Genomic DNA, 19,612 nt, shown 5'->3' with positions numbered 1-19,612 from the left:
TACCTTCAAAATATATCTAGGGCTGGAGGTATAGCGGAGTGGTAAATCATGTGCTTAGCACGTGCGAGGCCCTGGGTTTGATCCCTAGCACCAAAGGAAGTAAAAGAAAAATATGTAGAGAGAGAAAGAATATATTTTGGTATCCCACAGCTGTCAGCCTAGTTCAGACCACTCCTTCTAGCCTGTCCTTCTACAGAAAGCCGCTCACTGGTCTCTCTGCCTCTTACTCTCTATAGTTCTCCTCCCAGCAGCTAGAGTTCTGTTAAAAGATAAATCAGATTATTCTGCTTCTTTGCTAAAAATTTCTAATGCCTTCCCCTCACAATTAGAACAAAATCCAAACTCTACTTTATTTAACCCTCAAGACCCTATCTGTTCTGGCCTTGCCTGCCCCTCCCCACTCACTCATTCCACTGCAGATAAGAGGAACAGATGTATAGTCCCCCAGATCTGCGAGCACTTTGCCCTTGTAGGGGGTCTTACGTTTGCCACCGCCTTCTGCCAGTAATGCTCTTCCCAGCTCCTTCTCTCAGTTTGTTCCTCCCTCACCCACATCTCTGCTCAGATACCTGCTCCCCTCTAGGCCCTCTCTTGCCATCCTGTCTTATAGCCTTATCACTATAGGATATTAAGTTTGATTGGTTTATTGTGAGCCTGTCTCCCCTGTTAGCATATGAGCTCTGTGAATACGCGGTCTTTGTTCACCACTGTATTTCCAGTGTTGTGAACAGTGCCAGACACATGGTAAGTTCTGAATAAATATTTGTTGAATTAATGAATAATATCCTGGATATTAGGTCTGTTGCCTTCACTCATTCTCTTTCACTGGATACATAAATATACAAAGAACCCTGTGCTTTTTTTATTTGTTGGTTGTTTTAAGTCACTCCTTACATAACTAGCCAAAGATTATGTCAGCTTCATAGCAATAGAAAATAAGGGAGGGGAGGGTCCTCATTACCTAGTGCACACCCCAGTGTTCTGATGAAATCAAGATGCAGAGATAACTTTAAATCCAGGACACCCTGGTTTGTTTTTCTTTTTTTCCCACAGTGTATGTGAACTGGACAAGTCTGGTTTAAAAAAAAAAAATAATAGGGGCTGGGGTTGTAGCTCAATGGTATAGAGCTTGCCTAGCACACCGAGGCACTAGGTTCCATCCTCAACACCACCCAAAAATAAATAAATAAAAGTATTTTTTAAAAGTGAATAACTTGGGCTGGAGACACACCTCAGTGGTAGCATGCTTGCCTAGTATTGTGAGACATTGGGTTCAATCCCTAGCACTACATAAAAATAAAGAAAATAAAGGTATTGTGTCCGTCTACGACTAAAAATATTTTTTAAAAAAGTGAATAACATTTTAAAATAATAATAATCATTAAAATCTGGCACATTGCCTCAGTTTCCCTAGTGTAATTGAAAATAAGATTGAGTTCCAGGAAAACAGACAAGCCTGCACGTTCCCATTCCTGCTTTCAGATGACATCTTATCCCCATTCATGAGTAGGGTCACATGTATGGATGGCTGCCACATTCTTTTGTATTACAAATCAAGTCATCCGAGCCTCTGGGAACATGACCTACAGGTTGCTGTGGATTGTGGGGCTGCCCATTGGTCGGCCTGCATTTCTGGCTCCTCACCACTTCTTTTTTTTTTTTAACTTATTTTTTAATGCATGTGTTTAAAGTGTAAAACATGTTGTTTTTATATGTAAGATCTGATAGGAGAAAAAGATATATTAACACATGATAATTAAAATTCTAGCAATTGGCAAAGGTTGGCTTGGTGTTCTTAGAATCATCTAGTCTTGAGGCTCCCAAAGCTGATGATGTACCAGAATCACCTGGGCAGTGGGTTTTTTTTTTTTTTTCTTAGAATTTTTTTCTAATATTTATTTTTTAGTTTTCGGCGGACACAACATCTTTGTTTGTATGTGGTGCTGAGGATCGAACCCAGGCCGCTCGCCTGCGCTACCGATTGAGCCACATCCCCAGCCCTGGGCAGCAGGGTTTTGTTGTTGTTTTGTTTTTGGTACCAAGGATTGAACCCAGGGATGCTTAATCACTGAGCCATGTCCTTAGGCCATTTTTATTTTTATTTTGAGACAGGGTCTCACTGAGTTGCTTAGCACCTCACTAAGTTGCTGAGGCTGGCTTTGAACTCTGGATTCTCCTGCCTCAGCCTCCTCAGCCTCTGGGATTACAGGCATGCACCCCATGCCCAGCCGGGCAGTGTTTTAGTAATGCAGGTTTTCAGATTCTACTCTAGCCCTGAAGTTTGAATAGGGCTCTGGTTTGGTCCATACCATACATGTTCACATTGTTTCTCTCTACCTTTCCCACCTCTCTGTCAGATCAAATGCAGTTGCCTCATGGTATCCATAGGGTATTTTTTCCAGAACCCTAAGGATACCAAAATTTGCTGATACTCAAGTCCCTTATATATAAAATGTCATATAACTTGCATGTAACCTGTATATATCCTCCCATATACCTTAAATCATGTTGAGATTATTTTTAATACCTAGTACAATATAAATGCTATATAAATAGTTGTTATACTATACTTCTTAGGAAATAATGACAAGGTAAAAAAAGGTCTGCACATGTTCAGTTGCAGATGCAATGTTTTCTCTGAATATTTTGGTTGGTTGACTTGGTAGATGCAGAACCTTTGGATATTCAGGGCTGATCTTCTACTCTTTTTTTTTTTTTTATATTTATTTTTTAGTTTTCAGCAGACACAACATCTTTGTTTGTATGTGGTGCTGAGGATCGAACCTGGGCCGCATGCATGCCAGGCGAGCGCGCTACCGCTTGAGCCACATCCCCAGCCCCTACTCTTTTTTAAAAAAAAAATTTTTTTTTGTTGTAAATGGACACAATACCTTTATTTTTTTAATTTATTTTTATGTGGTGCTGGAGATAGAACCCAGGGCCTCACACGTGCTAGGCACTTGCCTCTCTACCTCTGAGCCACAACCCCAGCCCCTGATCTTATATTCTTAGTGCTCTAAACAAAGGGCAGGAAAAGAGCAGTGGAGATGATGGAAGGGCTTTCTGAGAAGGTGACATTTAGTCTGCAACAGGAAGTATTAGAGGAAGAACATTTCAGGCAGGAAATAGCGTGGTGTGTTCACAGAATTAAAAGCAGACCAGTGTGGCTGGAGCATGGCCAGTGACTAAGGGAAACCTCGGTGCCAGGGGAAGAAGGGGCTGGGGCCACATCACACAGGCCCTGCAGACACCATGAAGAGTTGGGGTTTGTTCCAAGGGCTTTTGTTCCCCTGATATATTTGAATTCTGTCTGGAGAACAGAATGTAGAAGAACAAAAGGGGGAAATTGTGAGGCCTAGACAGTTCTGTGGCAAGTGGGACTAAAACAGTGGCACTGAAGGTAGAGGGGAGATGGCAGTTTCAAGGTACGAGGACTTGCAGGTGAATGGGGAGCGTGAGGAGGGAGAGGATGGAGAGTAGGCAGACTCAAGAGGGTTCTGCTAGAGGTAGTGTAGGGTGGGTATCCACTTGCCTCCTTTGTAAATGGAGTCACTGAAGGGTCCCTTTCTACTGGGCTGGTGGTGAGTCTTCATCTGTAAAGCTCCTAGAACAGAGCTTGGCACACAGTAAAGTACTGTGTAAATATCAGAGCCGATGTGGATGACAGTGATTAGTCCAAAGTTGCACATCTGGTCAGCAAGTCCCCAAGAAGAAGCCAAAGCTGAGCCTCTTGGTTAGCGTTTGCTGTGCTGTGCTGAGCTGCCTCCTTCAGTTACCTTTGAACTTAGCTATGTACACTCTGTGGAGGCCTGGCTGTCATGGTACACGACGAGTCCCACTTAGTGTAACATCTGAGTGTTGCACCAAACTTGATTAAATTGCTGATGTTTTCCACGTAGCCTAGATTCCAGATTCTTTTGGCTATCCATAAAATTCTGCCATTTCAGACAAAACACAGGTCCTGCATGGTGGGAGGAAGGGGGAACTGAAGGGGAGATGTGTGGATAGTTTTTAAATATTAAAAGAAATACATTCCAGGGACTGGGGTTGTGGCTCAACAGTAGAGTGCTTGCTTAGCACGTGCAAGGCATTGGGTTTGATCCTCAGCACCACATAAAAAAATGTAAATAAAATAAAGGTATTTTGTTCAACTACAACTAAAAAAAAATATTTTAAAAAAAAGGAAATACATTCCATAATATCAGTGTGCCCATGTCATCCACACGCTGCATAGGCATGGGTAGGCATGTACCCTCACCAACAGGAGACATTGTTCGGAGTCCTTAGTATCGGAAGTTACAGGTCACTGCATGCCAGAAGAAGGGAAGAAGGAAAGCTAAGAATGTTAGGGTAACTCCCCCAGACTGTCAGGTTTCTAGTGATACATCTTGGAGAAGTGTTTGAAGTGCTTCTCTCTGTCAGTTTCAACTAAGTTAATTTAAAAAAATCGCTCTTTGTACTGTGCCTTTCTCATGAACCTCTGTGAGTTTAATGCATACAATATGTGGGTGGAAGCCTGTCAGCCTCAGTTCCCATCCCCCTAGAGTCTGACAAGCAGATTTTAGAAGCACATGATTGCACCTGTAAGGATTTGCCACATTATGAAATGGGGCCTGAGACTACTTTCTGTGCATCCTATAGGAAAGACTTTCAGAAGGAGGTGAGAGAAGATGCCCCTCTGGTCTTTCCTTGCTCGGGCCCACTGCCTGTTTTGTTGCACCTATCTCCAGACAGCATGGGGAAGACTGTTCCTCATTATCAGGGAATGTGAGTCAGTCCCAGATTTGTGTGATTGGGATTCCAAAGCATTGCTGTATCCGATGGTCTTATTAAATCCAAGTGTCAGTGCAGCCTTTTAGACTGTAGGGGAGAAGAGCTCAGTTACAGCTGGTGACCTGGTTCTAGTTACCACACAGAGACACTGGCGAGAGCAATGACCCCCTCCGAGTACCCAGAATTCTACAGGCATGGCTGTTACCAACTGTTCCCAGATTTGGGGGTTTCCTGGTTCACTTTATAGGCTTCAGTACATCTCAGCTTCCTGTTTATATCCTAGATTGGATCTGTATACTTTAGGGGAAAATGTCCTAGTGTCCCAGTGTCCCAGCAAGCTAGTGCCAAGATTAGCCTAGCGTTTGCAGGGACCTTCTTTCAGATTTACTCGGCTCTAGCACTGTTAACTGTGGAGTGTTCAGGATCTAACAAAGTACTATCCATTTCCAGTTTGGTCCAAACAAAACAGATAAAAAACATCAACCAGAGGGAGTAGACTATAAATGTTGCCAGGAAATTAGTCTGCTCTGTCTTTTCTTTCTCTAGAGTGTTTCACAGCCAATGGTGCCGATTATAGGGGAACACAGAACTGGACAGCACTGCAAGGTGGCAAGCCGTGTCTGTTCTGGAACGAGACTTTCCAGCACCCGTACAACACTCTGAAATACCCCAATGGGGAGGGCGGCTTGGGCGAGCATAACTACTGCAGGTAAGAAGGGGCCACAGGACTGTAGAGATAAGTCTTTGATCTCTTGCTCTAACCCTGCTCATGATAAGGAAAGTGTTCTTGCTTCCTTTGAGCCAACTCAGAAAGCCTTTCTTGTCACGATTTTCTGAATCTTCCCACACCATAGACAGACAGACACACACACACACAAACACACAAATAATCTGTGACTATTTTCAACCTAATTGCTTTGATATTTACTGGCTTTTAGAGCACTGCTGTCCTGTCTGATCACTAACCTGTCAACTTGTCACTTTGGGAGGGTTTTCCTAGTTGGCTACCAGTGGACAATTCACAGACAGCAAAGCTTCTGAAGCTGGTGAGCATGTACTATTCAGACTGTCTAGGACTCGAACCTCCCTCTGCTTCTTAGCAGGAGAAGCTGACTGCCAGCCAGACAAGGATAACTTGGGAGCAGCTGTATCCATCGGATTTGTGCTCTTTATTTCTTTTCAGTAGACTAAGGTGTTTCTTTACTTTTCATCTCCTGTCTGACTTTAGCAAAGGTCATGTGGTGTCATCTCCCCCCTCACACACACCTGCAGATGGGGTTTGGCTGTGTTGCCAAGGCTGGTTTCTGCCTCAGCCTCCCCCTCCAGAGCAGCGGGGCTATGGGTGTGTGCCACCATGCCTGGCTAGCAAGAGCTCTGGATTTCACATCCATTGTGCTTCAGATGTGTATTCATGATCTCCTGGGGAGATGATCCTTGGCTTTGGTCAGGTTCTCCAAGCTATCTGCGATGAAAATAAGATAAGAATCACTGTTATGTAGGGACCAGAGCAAAGATTCTTAACACCTTTGGTTGTATCTTTTAGCTACTTACCCCCAAGATCCTGATTACATGACTCATGGTTCAGCAATGTGTTGAATTTAATCATTATTAGGACAGGTGCAAAGGCTGCCTCTTGAGCCATGAGGCCAGGGGAAAATGATTGCTGAGCTACACTCTGTGTCCCGGATTCTGTAAGTATGTTGGCCTCTCAATCATATGGCCCTGTTGACCCAGCTGAACCAACACCTGTGTTCCTGCATTGCAGGGGCCACGCGGTTTACCTCTGCCCTCATGTGCCTTTGCTGACACTCTAGGGCCCTCATGGTTACCTGGCGTCCCCAGGCCTGCGGTCCGTGTTTTCTTCATATTGCCCCTCAGCTCTTGCCATCACTTCTGTCTTAGTTTATGTCCAATGACCATCCCCCCATAGTTGCTGCTGCTTTATTTTTTCATTTGTTACTATGGAAGTATTAAAATTTGTTCCAAAATCACAGATATCTGTTGCTTAGATAAAGTCTCCCATTTTACCTCTTTCCTTGAAACCCTCCCCACCCAGTCCTACTATTGTACATGTGCTGCCTCCCAATTTGCTATCTTTGTATTTTATAGTTAAAGTTACATATGTTCACTGAACAAATGTTTCATTTTATTTTCAAAGTTGTACATATTTAATTTCTTGCATAAATAAAAAAAATTAGTCACTCTATTTCTGGCATATTACCTTCCCCTAATTTGCTATTCATAGGAATAGTTGATTTGGGCTGGGAAGGATGTTTAGGCAGAGAAACAAGTATTTATTATTTATGTTTACATAGCTACTTGTTGAACAGCGAATCTCCTTTTCTTTTTCTTGTTTGTTTTGTGTTGTATTTTTGGTGATGAAGTCTTGCTAACTCTAACCCTAACCCTTAGCGTTCCAAGTGTAGCTGAGATCATGGACAGACGCACTGTGCCTGGTTGCTGCTGCTATAGTTTCTCCTCCTCCTAGTGAGCTGGAGATTGAACCCAGGGCTTCTAACATGGCAGGCAAGGGCTTTACCACTGAGATATACTCCCAAACCTCTAAAGTGTCTCTTAGTAGTAGACTTTTGGTTTATTCTACTACTCTCTTGCTTTCTGTCAAGCAGGTCTTCTCAGAAGAGCTCCTGTTTTTGTTTTTGATTTTAGGGTACTGGAGATTTAACCCGGAGGCCCTTAACCACTGCGCCCCAGCCCCAGCCCTAGCCCTTTTTATTTTGAGACAGGCTCTTACTCAGTTGCTTAGAGCCTTGCCGAGTTGCTGAGTCTGGCCTTGACTTGCAATCCTCTGTCCCAGCCTCCCAAACTGCTGGGATTACAGGCATGTGCCACCACACCCGGCAGAGCTCCTGTTTTTAAATTTGACTTTCAGTTAAATTTTAAATTTCCAATGAGACTTAATTTATAATTAAATAAATTTATAGTTTATTTATATGAAAAAGTTTTGTGTTTTTTTTTCCCTGACAGATTAGCACCCATCTCTTCTCACAGCCTTCCAGAAACACACAAATAAATATCCATTAAGAGATCAGTGAGGGCCAGGAGCACCTTTCTCCTGAGCCCGAGCCAGCTGCAACCCTCTCCTTTGATTTGATGGAATGTACCAGACCTGAATTACCAGTTTATACTTCAAAAAAGGGAGGCTGAAATTGTTGATTATTATCCCATCAGAGAGTCCAGGCCTTTTGTTTCAGCACTTACAGTGAAGTAAGGATGAATTTGCTTGTTCTTTATTTAAGCTATTCTGATGCCTTTCAGAGTGGCTTTGACATTGATAATAAACAGTTGTTTTCTAAGGGCTTTACCCAATACTACATCAAAGCTGAACACTGAATGGAGGGAAGAAAATGACAGTGAAATATTGTTTAAAGAAGGGCTTTGTACAAGTTCTCCTACTTTGATTTCTCAGCTGTCACCCGACACCATGTTTGTCTTGTGTGACTTTTCAGACCCATCGCATCTGAGATGTCTGAGTTGGCAAGTGATGGGAATGTTCTTCTCTTGGCTGGGCTGGAGATATTTGGATTAGAGGGAAATGCAGAGACTGGGAAGAGCAGAGTTGGGGCTGGCACCTGCTTTTGGGCACAAAAAATAAAGGGACCCTTTGTGCCTGAGGGAAGCTTATCTTTTGGACCATACAATAGGCTTATCCTGCTCAAGCTTGATAGGGGTTGCTCCAAAGCTCCCAGCAGTGGGGTCTTTATGCCCATTTCCGGCCTAACTGGAGCGTTAGGTTTCCAGTATCCTGAGTCTAAATAAAAGAACCTTGGGAAGTGGTGAAGAGAGGCGAGGTTTCTCTGTGTGTCCAATAGTCCTTGCCATTATTTGATCCACTTCAACAGCATTACATGATGTCTCTGAATTGAAAAGATCCTAAAGGGCATTTATTCCAAGCTGTTCTTATTTAGAAATGAGAATAAATAAATCTTTAAAAAATATTGCTATATCCTAAGTTTGTGCCAGGATGACAAGATCACAGGTTCTAACTGAAACTTGGCACTGTTTTCTTCAGAATTTCTAAGGAGTCAGAGTTTGGGGTAAGAAATAGGACCCATTTCTGTCAAATGTGAGGTGACCAGCTTGTTTCTAATGGGAACTTGCCAGCGGGGTCTGTATTTTGTGAATTCTTATTTTACCTTTTAAATATACTTTTGGAGCCAGGCATGGTGGTGTACAACTGTAATCCAAGCAATTTGTGAGGCTGAGGCAGGAGGATCACAAGTTCAAGGCCACCCTAAGCAACTTAGTGAGACCCTGTCTCAAAATAAAAACTAAAAAGGACTGAGGGGCTGGGGCTGGGGCTCAGCGGTAGAGCACTTGCCTAGCACGTGCGAGGCACTGGGTTCGATCCTCAGCACCACATAAAAATAAATAAATAAATAAATAAAGTTATTAAATAAATAAATAAGTAAAATAAAGGTATTTATTTAAAAAGAAAAAAAAAAAAAGGACTGAGAATATAGCTCAGTGTAAAGTACCCTGGGTTAATCCCCAGTACAAAACAAAAACAAAAAACACCTCCAAATGCCAAAGTGCCATTCTGTGTCAGTTCACATACCATTAGCTTTGTGTTCACCCAGCTGTTGAACCTCCACCTTCTGTCTGGCACAATTGGTTTAGTGATCAGTTGTCCTCATTATACCTTGGTGAATTTTTTGGAGCTTTGCTCACTTCTCCCCAGCTTCAAGAACATGTCAGAGTGGATAGGCTTCCTTGTAGTATTAACCTGTTTTTCCTTCTTAATAAGAGAGGACATTGAGATATATGCCAATTATTAGAAATAACCAGAACCCAAAGCAATTCTTTATCTGTAAAATGGAAAAGCAACGAGCCAGTTAACTTAAAACATCAGCAATGTTATCAATTGTATCCTTTTCCCCAATAGAAACCCGGATGGAGATGTGAGCCCCTGGTGCTATGTGGCAGAGCATGAGGACGGTGTCTACTGGAAGTACTGCGAGATTCCTACGTGCCAGAGTAAGACTAATGTCCCATTGATGATGTACAGGACCTGTGCACTAAGTGCAGAGTGGAAGGTCACTGCCGAAGGACAGGTAGTTCAGGTTGGCGGATTTCCTGTAGTAGGTACAAGGAGAAGCCATCCTGGGATGAAGAGTTTTATTTTTTGAGGCTTTTCAGAAATAGGGATGCCCATTTCCTCAGCACCCCATTCCCTGGGTTCCTGGGATGGGTAAGCCTAGTGAGAATTCTTAGTTAATTTCCTCATGTGAATTCTTTCATAGTTAGAGAGAGCAATAGCTCAATATCAGGCTGGTGTGGGGGAAATTTGCACTTTTTGTAATGAATTTGGGGAATAAATTTTTTTGGAATGAACCTTCTTAAGCATTTTGAAACTAAATTATGAAAACATGTTATTATTTGGTTTTGAAAAGATCCCCTGAAAGATGATACTTGGTAAATAACTTGTTAAATACTATACAATGCCCATATGACGGTTCCTTTACCCACATTAGGGTAAAGTATTCTGTTGATTTTTATGATAATAATTCTTAATGAGTTTCTTTAGCCTTTTTAAAAAAGAACTGTTTTCTAACTGTTTCCTTCATTTATTCCTGTATTCAGTGTTATTATATGTAGGGTACCAAGGCAAAAGGACACTTTGACCTTTTAGAGAGTATATGGAATAGAAGAATCTTGAAAAGAAACAACATCTGGGCTGGGGTTGTGGCTCAGTGGTAGAGCACTTGCCTTGCATGCATGAGGCACTGGGTTCAATCTTCTGCACCACATAAAAATAAATAAATAAAATAAAGTCATTGTGTCCATCTACAACTAAAAAAATATTTAAAAAAAAGAAACAACATCATCATCATTATCATTATCACCATCATCATCATCATCATTATCATTACTTGGTACGGTACCAGGGATTGAACCCAGTTCATTCCTAACAAGTCTGAGCCACATCCCCAGTCTGTTTTATTTTAGTTTCGAGACAGTGTCTCTCTAGGTTGCTCAGCTCCTCACTAACTGCTAAGGCTGGCTTTGAACTTGTGATCTGCCTGCCTCGGCCTCCTGAGCCACTGGGATTACAGGCATGTGCCACCCTGCCCAGCAAAATAATCTTTAAAACAATGTAGAAACAAAACAAAAGAAAAATAAGATAGAAAATATTGTAGAAAGATGTTTCAGAAGGTTTAAAGTATGGAAACTAAAATGAATCTGGTGCTACAGTTATCCCTCAGTCTCTGAGAGGGACTGGTCCTAGGAGCCCCAACAGGTACCAAAATCAGTGGACACTCAAGTTCCTTATATAAGATGGTGTAGTATTTGCATATCATCTATATACATTCTCCTGTATGCTTTTAAATTATCTCTAGATTACTTATAATACCTGATAGAATGTAAATGTTGTATAGGTAGTTGTTACATTGTATTGTTTAGGGAATAATGACAAGAAAACAAATGTACATATTCACTGTGGATGCATTTTTTTTTTCCCCAAAATGTTTTTCATCCATGGTTGGTTGAATCCATGAATGTGGGACCCTCAGGTATAGAACCTGAGGATACAGAGAGGACAACTGTATAAAAAATTTAATAATGTAGTATTTAGAATATATACAAATTTTTGAGCTATTTTGTGTGTGTTTGGCTCTAGGGGTGGAACCCACTACCACTGTGCTGTACCTCCAGCCCTAGAATATATTTTTAAACACGGAATCTAGGAACGGGGCTGTGAGCTTCCTAAAGCTGAAGAAAAATATAGTTCATTCCTAACAAGTCTGCGAGTTTATTTTTTCCTTGTTGTTTCATATTTTTCTTTGCCCTGCCAGCTCTCTCACTGCTCAGATCAAGAGGCTTGTGCACATAGAGTGACAGGGAAGTTTGCAGGGGACCTGGGCCCTGGGCCCCTTCTCCCTCAGGCCCCAAGCAGCAGTCTGCATTCTCATGCTTCAAGGAAAAAGAAAGGGCTGCTGAAGCTGCTGCAGGCCCAGCTCTTGCCTTCCCTAACTCAAATGCCACTACTGCCTGGCAGCGAGGCCCCGCTTCACCATCTTCCAACCTGAGTGTGCCTTAATTCAATCCCCAAATTGAGAAAACTGTAAAGACCAGAAGAGTGGGCTTTTGCCCAGTCTGCTTAATCAAATTTCTAAAATGAAAAAACATCTCATTCCGTCTGGCTCTAGTTGTATAAAGAAGAAAGGGGCAGGGGAGAGGAAAGTAGATTTTCCTCGGTCCATTTGTTCTACACAAAGATGGTCTTTTACTACCAGCCTGTGTCATTCTCTCAGGAATGACGAAGAGGGGATTTCAATCTGAGCACTTTTATGTGGAAAGATAATCTTTAACTCACATTTATAAAATATAATTTGGACCAGTAGGAGCTGATTCATGTGGTCATTGAAACTAGGTTCCAAAAGAGTAAATTATAGCAAAATAATACAAACCACCTAGCATATCTCTAATTTGTAATATTTGCCAAATATTCCTCACTGACCCAAAGAAAAAAATTAAATATTTTTTTCCATTTTTTTTTTTATTGCACTTTGATAACCTTCTCAAATGCTCTAGGTAAAGAGACTTGTAAAAGTTGGGAATAAGAATAGCACCTCATTGTGGGGTTGGAGAGTAAGTGGTGTCTAACTTTGGTTCTTTGGAAAACCCTTTGGTTCACCTTGTGGTCACCAGGGTGCTCCCCATTAAGCCGAACCTCAGACCTGGAATCTGGCAGAATATTGTGGTTCCATTGTGTCTGCTTAACACAGATGAGGAAAACCTCTAGTGCTTTCTGCAGCAAGAGACCTTGGTAACAGCCTGGTGGATTTAACAGAGATGCAGCTTGCCTCTTTTAGGCCAGTGTTGCCCTATTTCTGGATGTGGAGTCATGCTTTTCATGATTAATACTAACCCTCTGTGTAAAACCTACTGTTCATGATTAGCACTGTAACTTGTCATACAGGAAAAGGCCTGTGACATGATCAGGTTCCTGGAAAGTTCATATCTGAATATAACAGGCCCAGCAGGAGCCAAGGGGAATGAATGTTTAGGGACAAAGCAGAATCGGGTTGAATGGTGGGCCATTGTGTGGAGACCGGAATCTCTGCCCCTTGGCGTCTTACGAGAAGGCCTACAACAAGCAGGAGGCAGCGATGAAGTACGGTTCAAAAGGGGCAAAGAGAAGTTTGAATGGTGCTCTTGACCTACAGAACATGGATCAGAACTTACTGTTAAAAGGAGAATAACTCTGAGGTAATTGGATTTGGCCCTCAAATTGTTTCTGCCAGTATGTTTCTTAGAAAACTCAGTTCTTTTTAGAGCCAGGAAAAATAGATTTTAAAAGCAAATTCCAACATCATCAAGTTTAACATCCCTCTAGATCCCATCCTCTAGATTTCATGGTCCTGTTGATTTTTTTTAATCTTTATTTTGTATATTTATTTTTATGTGGTGCTGAGAATTGAACCCAGTGCCTCACATGTGCAAGGCAGGTGCTCTGCCACTGAGCTACAGCCGCAGCCCTGGTTTGGTTTTTGAGGGGGGAAAATCATTTGGCCTAAAATCCTTTCCATATTTCTCTTTTATTAAATAATCATCCTCACCATTATAATTCCTTTCATTTCATTTCTTTTGAGGGACATTTTGTGTGGCCTTTGCTTTACTCTGTTTTACCTGTGGGTTCTTCATAAAAGTTTTGTGATGATTTGAAAAAGTGAATTGCATAATTGTGAGTGGGGGAGTGGTCTACAAATAGCATTTAAAGACAAATATCATTTTCTTCACATAGCTGATTTGATCCTAAGGACACTGGCATGAGAAATTTACCTTCTCATTTTTCTTTAGGTTTATAATATTGCTAAGTAATTTTATTTAAAGGGGCAAACTAGAGGGCTAAGTGATTGCTTTTGGAATGTTGAGACCATAGGTGATCAGTTTTCTCCCTCCTAGTATGCTGTGCTAGGGTATAAGTATGTCAGGAGGTATTAATCCCATCATCAGACCATGGGGTGTCCAAAGTCCTGGGATCATTTACCACTGCCAGCAAGCAGACTTGACCGGGAATCATCAAAAGGAAATGGCATGTATGCAGAGTGGGGATTGATGGTCCATTCCTGTTCAACTTCTGACAGATTTGGAGGTCTAGTCCTTGATCAGTTTCCCCTGTTGCTTTAGGGCTGCATAAATCTTGCTTGGTCGACAATATGTAAGACCATATTAGTAGACTGAAAAATAGGAGGATGAAGCAGGGGAGGCTTTTGGAAGCAGCATCAGTATTCCTCAAAAGTCAGAATGATTGCCTCACAAGGTCCTTATGATGCCGAAGCATCTCCACAAGTAGGGGTGGCCGCTGAGGTGAGCGCAGTTTCGTGGCTGGAAGTCCCCCCTACCTTCTCATTTTTGAAAGCTATTTTTTGTTTGCTAAAAAACATTCACCTAGTGCTGGCGTTGTGGCTCAGTGGTGGAGTGCTTCCCTGGCATATGTGAGGCACTGGGTTTGATCTGCAGTGCCACATAAAAAAAAAAAAATGAATGTATGAGGGTCTGGGGTTGTGGATAAGCAGTAGAAGGCTCACCTCGTACATGCAAGGCCCTGGATTCGATCCTCAGCACCACATAAAAATAAATAAATAAAGGTATTGTGTCCAACTACAACTAAAAATAAATATTTAAAAAAAATAAATAAATGAATGAAATAAAAATATTTTGTTCATCTACAACTAAAAAAATTTTTTTTCTTCTCTCTCTCTCTCTTTTTTTTTTTTTTTTTTTTTTTTTTTTTTAGTACCAGGGATTGAACTCTGGGACACTTAACCACTGAGTCACATCCCCAGCCCTGTTTTTGTATTTTATTTAGAGACAGGGTCTCATTGAGCTCCTTAGGGCCTTGCTAAATTGCTGAGGTTGGCTTTGAACTTGCAATCCTCCTGCCTAAGCCTTCCATGCCACTGGGATTATAGGTGTACACCACTGGGCCTGGTAAAATTCATTTTTGAAGAACAGGCATTTGAATATAGACTGACTAAAATTTTAAATTAATTTTATAATATTTCATTTTATATTTATTGATTTACAACTGTACTGGGAATTGAACCCAGGGATGCTGTTATCAGAGATACATCTCCAGCCCTTTGTATATTTTATTTTGAGACAGGGGCTTGCTAGATTGCCCAAGCTGGCTTCAAACTCATGTTCCTCCTGCCTCAGGCTCCTGAGTATCTGGGATTATAGATGTGCATCACTCCACAGCTTAGAATATTTTAAATATTTTAAAAAATACACAAGTATTCTAGGCATAGTGGCATATATGTATAATCCCAGGGACTCAGGAGAGCGAGGCAGAAGGATCACTAGTTTAACACCAGTCTCAGAAATTTAGCAAGACCCTAAGCAACTTACTGAGGCCCTGTCTCAAAATAAAAGATAAAAAGGGTTAGGGATGTGGCTCAGTGGTAAAGTACCTTTGGGTTCAATCCACAGCATCAAAGACAACAGCAACAACAAAACATAAATGTAACATTCAGAGTATTTAGATTGAAATACGTAACATGATTAACCTAAATTATATTACCTTTTTTTTTCTTTTTCTTTTTTGGCCGAACTGGGGATAGAAACCAGAACCTCGCCCATACTAGGCAAGTGTTCTACTACTGTGCCACATCCTCAGCCCTGTGACATGATACTTTTACGTGTTGCTCACAAGGATCTGAATTCATTGTTATAGTTTGTTATTAAAGTTTTAGCTATTAGCTAGGTTTGGTGGCATATGCCTGTAGTCCCAGCAGCTTGGGAGGCTGAGACAGGAAGATTGTGAGTTCAAAGCCAGCCTCAGCAATTTAGCGAGGCACTTAGCAACTCAGTAAGATACTGTCTCTAAATAAAATATAAAAAGGGCCAAGGATGTGGCTTGATGGTTAAGTACCCCTGGGTTCAATCCTCAGTACCAAAAAAAAAAAAAAAAAAAAAAAGAAAAAGAAAAAGTTTTAGCTATTAAACTTATTAAAACTATTAGTTATTTAAAGTTATTAGAACTATTCATTATTGAAGTAGATATTAAAGCTTAAAGTTTAAAATCACAAAAACTTCAAACATATTTAGAAGTTAAGCTCCTTAAGCTCTGACCATATACCAGACCTTGTATCCATGGAGGATAAATTGATGGTGTAACCTGCCGCTTATAGAGAGCCACCATTCTAGGTCACAAGACAGATCCATGAACAGAGGAGCACATACAAAATACTCCATGGTGACGTGAGCAAAAGGTTGGGATCACCAAAGAGTGGGATCTGCCCAGGGAGGGGGAGACAGGGCCACCTGTTTGTCCAAGAAGTAGGGCCTTAGCACAGAGCTTCTTAACTTTAAAGTGTATTCAGTCACCTGAGATCTCATTAAAATTCAGATTCATTTTCAGTAGGTCTAGATTATGCCTGGGAGTCTCCATTCCTCACAGACTTCTGGGATGCCAGAGCTGCAAGGCAACTTGAAGTAGTGAGGGTCTAGGTGGAGGTTTGGGTGGAGCAGAGGTAGAGAGGTCTTGGAGGCAAGGAAACAAACACGCATGGTCGCTGATGAATTCCAAGCAAGTCAGTGTTGTGGAAACATAAATTTTAAGAAGGAAGGAGCAAGAGATGAGCTCTGAGTAGATAACCATGAGACCAGGTAAGAGGTCTTGTGGTCTGGTAGGAGCCTGCACTTGGTCCAGGAGGCTGAGGAGATGCTAAATGTTCAAAGGACACATTCCTCCGTAGCTCCTGAAGCCTGTACTAGGGATTTGGGGTGAGCTCTCTCCTTTCTAACCCATGATAAATGTCCTTCACAGGGACCAGCTCTCAGAGCATGCCAGCAAAGGCACCTTGGCCACGTGGAACCCCGGGTCAGTCTCAGCTGGTTACCTCAAGTTCTTTTTAGCTAAATAATTGTCCTGGTCTGGTTAAAATAGATTTGTTTTCCTCAGCTGTTAGTATTTGCCTTACAAAAATGCAGCCCCCTAAACAGGATTTGAAGGCTTCCTATTGGGATCCCTAGTAAGGAGTTTCAAAAGCTGCCTTCAAGAATTTGAGTAGAAAGCCAAGGGTGCTTTGGCAGTGGTGGTCAGGGCGGTCTCTCAATTGTAGAAATATTTTCTTTCTGTCAGCACTTTCTGCATCTTGATGTCAGCACTGCTGTTCAGTATTTTTCACTATTGTCAAGTGCCTACCATGTACAAAATATTCACATTTACTTTATCTTAACTTTTTCAGCAATTCGGGGAAGTCGGTAGTGTGTCCACTCTCCCTCCCCCATTTTATAGATGAGAAAATCTGTAGCTCCATGGTTAGGTGCTCTGTTGAGGATTGTACTCAAACAGGATTTGAATCTAGGACTCTCAGTAAGCCTAAGCCGAGTGCCTTTTCCTTTTAGTACGTGAGAATAGCCTCACTTCCTTTATTTCCTTGGAGACAGGGGCTCTACAGTTGGTGCGGGCTACCACTGAGGTCTTTTTTCTTTTTTTCCTGTTGGGGATGGATCCCAGGGCCTCGCTCATGCTAGGCAAGTGCTCTACCACTGAACTACATCCCTAGCCCCTGAGGTCATTCTTTAGAATTTTCTTTGTGGATTGTTTGGGAATCAAAGTTTGAAATTCAGATAGTATGCTGAATTATTAAGATTGCCTTTTTGACATCGTGGAAAGCAGAGGATTAACTCAGTGGCGACAGAGGGTCTGCAGTCCATGCTGTTAGCTCTAAGTCATTTTCTTTTCTTCTTTGGGTTTGGGAAATCCCCAGCCCCAGGAGCAAAGCAGGCTGCCCTGGTATCCAGGAAGCATTTACTGCACAGCAGAGCCCCCCTTTAGGAGGCTGGGCCTTCTCTGCAGGGTGTTCCTGCCCAGCTGTTCTCAGCTGGGAGAGGGCTCCCCAGCTTGTACCCTTTGCCCAGAATACTGCATCAGCAGCTTTGTGCAGGCCTCAGGGGCTTTCCTGTCACTTCGTTTCACTGTTGTGGTTGAAACTCACCTTCTCTCTCAAGACACAGCTCTGTTCATCATTTCTGCTTTGCAGCCAAAATGAAACCTCCCACTTTCCTCAGGAGCTAAAGCAATATTGAAAGTGACAGGAATAATACAAATTTTGTGGTCCCTCTTCTGTGTTTCAATTGTAATTATTTACTGTTTTTGTCCAGTTGAAACCTTTATGACTACCCAAATTGTCCTTGTCAGAATCCTGTTTTCATGTTGATTGTTCTTGTTCTCTATGAGTACTTTTGTATTCCTAACTAGACTAAGCTGTTCAGAGGCAGAAGCCAGGGTAGCTCTGGAATTTCTGTGAAGCAGAGATTAAATTAGAGAGGATTTCTGTGGACCTGCATTTTCATAGCAGGCACGCTCATTTTACATGGATTGTGTGTTTATTTGTAGAGGGGTGATGATGGAATTTATGGTTCTTCCCCCACCCCGCATCCAAGCATCTCCCTGGCAGCCACTAAAATAACCAAATATTTTATTAGTCTTACTCCACCCAGCACAGTAGAGGCCAGACCAGGTGCTCTCTAAATATTCTTTCCTAGTCCTATGAAGTCATATCTCTTCCCATGAGATACAATACAAGCTACTGGAAAGAATGTGGGCTTCAGAATCCCTTGGCTTAGGCTCAGATCATTATTCACTTAATAGCTTTAGGCAGAAGGACTCTTCTCAGAGTCTTGGTTTTCTCATCTGGTGTCCTGATTATTTTGAAGACTAAATGAATAAAATGCATGCAACCCCAAGTACAGGACCTGGCTCATACTAGGCATGAAAGTATCAGTAGGTACAGTGGTGGTTTGCTTTCCCCTGAGAATGGATTACCATTGGCATATTCCTGCCATCTGATTCCCAGAATATGTTATTGATGACCTGATTTTTCTTTTTCTTTTCTTTTTTTTTTGGGGGGGGGTACTGGAGATTTAACCCAGAGGTGTTTTACCACTGAGCCCCATCCCCCACCCTTTTTATGTTTTATTTTGAAACAGGGTCTTGCTAAGTTGCATAGGGCCTTGCTAAGTTGCTGAAGGCTGGCTTTGAACTCACAATCCTGCTCAGCCTCCTGAGTTGCTGGGATTACAGGCGTGAGCCACCACACCAAGCCTGATTTTACTTTTTGGCCATACCTTTTTATCCTACCGACTTGGGGCTTGATATGGTCCTTTGGCTGCTGCTTCAGTGGCCAGTTCACAGGACCTTATGTAGCATTCAACTCAGGGGACTCAAGAGCCCCCACATTTGTTGTTGTTGCTGTTTTCTTATTTTTTTCCCCAGTACTGAGGATTGAACACTGGGTGCTCGACCACTAAGCTACATCCCCAGCCCTTTTTATATTTTAATTTTGGCACAGGGTTTTGCTAAATTACTGAGGCTGGCCTTGAACTTGATCCTCCTGCCTCAGCCTTTCAAGTAGCTGGGATTACAGGCCTGTGCCACCTCACCCGGTTTCCTATAATGCAGTATTATGATTTCAGATCCGGTATGGACTCCGTTATTATTATTATTGTTTTTAAAAATATCTTTGTAGTTGTAGATGGACACAATGTCTTTATATGTTGCTGAGAATCTAACGCAGTGCCTCACGCATGCTAGGCAAGCGCTCTACCACTGAGCCACAACCCCGTCCCCAACTCCGTTACTTTTTATAGCAGATGTTATTTAATCCCCCGTTCCAATATAGACTTTTTAAACCAAATGGACATTTTTCCTTGACACACAGAATGTTCTAAAGCACATTTGTAATTTAAAAAGGAAGAATCATTCAGATTCATAAGGATGACTTTACTGAGAATTTTTATACTAGCACTTGCTTGTAAGGAGCATACATAAGCATAAGAAAGAATTCCTTAATCTTCTGATGTA

At 41.9% G+C, this 19,612-nt stretch overlaps 1 protein-coding gene across 3 annotated transcripts in view; it reads left to right on the top strand.

Moving 5' to 3' along the window:
• The window catches only part of Kremen1 (kringle containing transmembrane protein 1), a 71,876-nt gene that overhangs the window by 16,188 nt on the left and 36,076 nt on the right, over positions 1–19,612 (top strand). For all 3 annotated transcript variants that reach the window (XM_071614907.1, XM_027956070.2, XM_027956071.2), the window contains exons 2-3: positions 5,320–5,482; positions 9,677–9,768. In XM_071614907.1, coding sequence (XP_071471008.1) covers positions 5,320–5,482; positions 9,677–9,768 — 255 coding nt within the window. The remainder of the gene's footprint in view (positions 1–5,319; positions 5,483–9,676; positions 9,769–19,612) is intronic.

This window comes from Marmota flaviventris, chromosome 1 (assembly GCF_047511675.1).
Source record: "Marmota flaviventris isolate mMarFla1 chromosome 1, mMarFla1.hap1, whole genome shotgun sequence".
In the NCBI taxonomy this organism is placed as follows: domain Eukaryota; kingdom Metazoa; phylum Chordata; class Mammalia; order Rodentia; family Sciuridae; genus Marmota; species Marmota flaviventris.
Note: the sequence above shows the minus strand (reverse complement) of the source record. Positions and strands in the feature narration are given on the sequence as shown.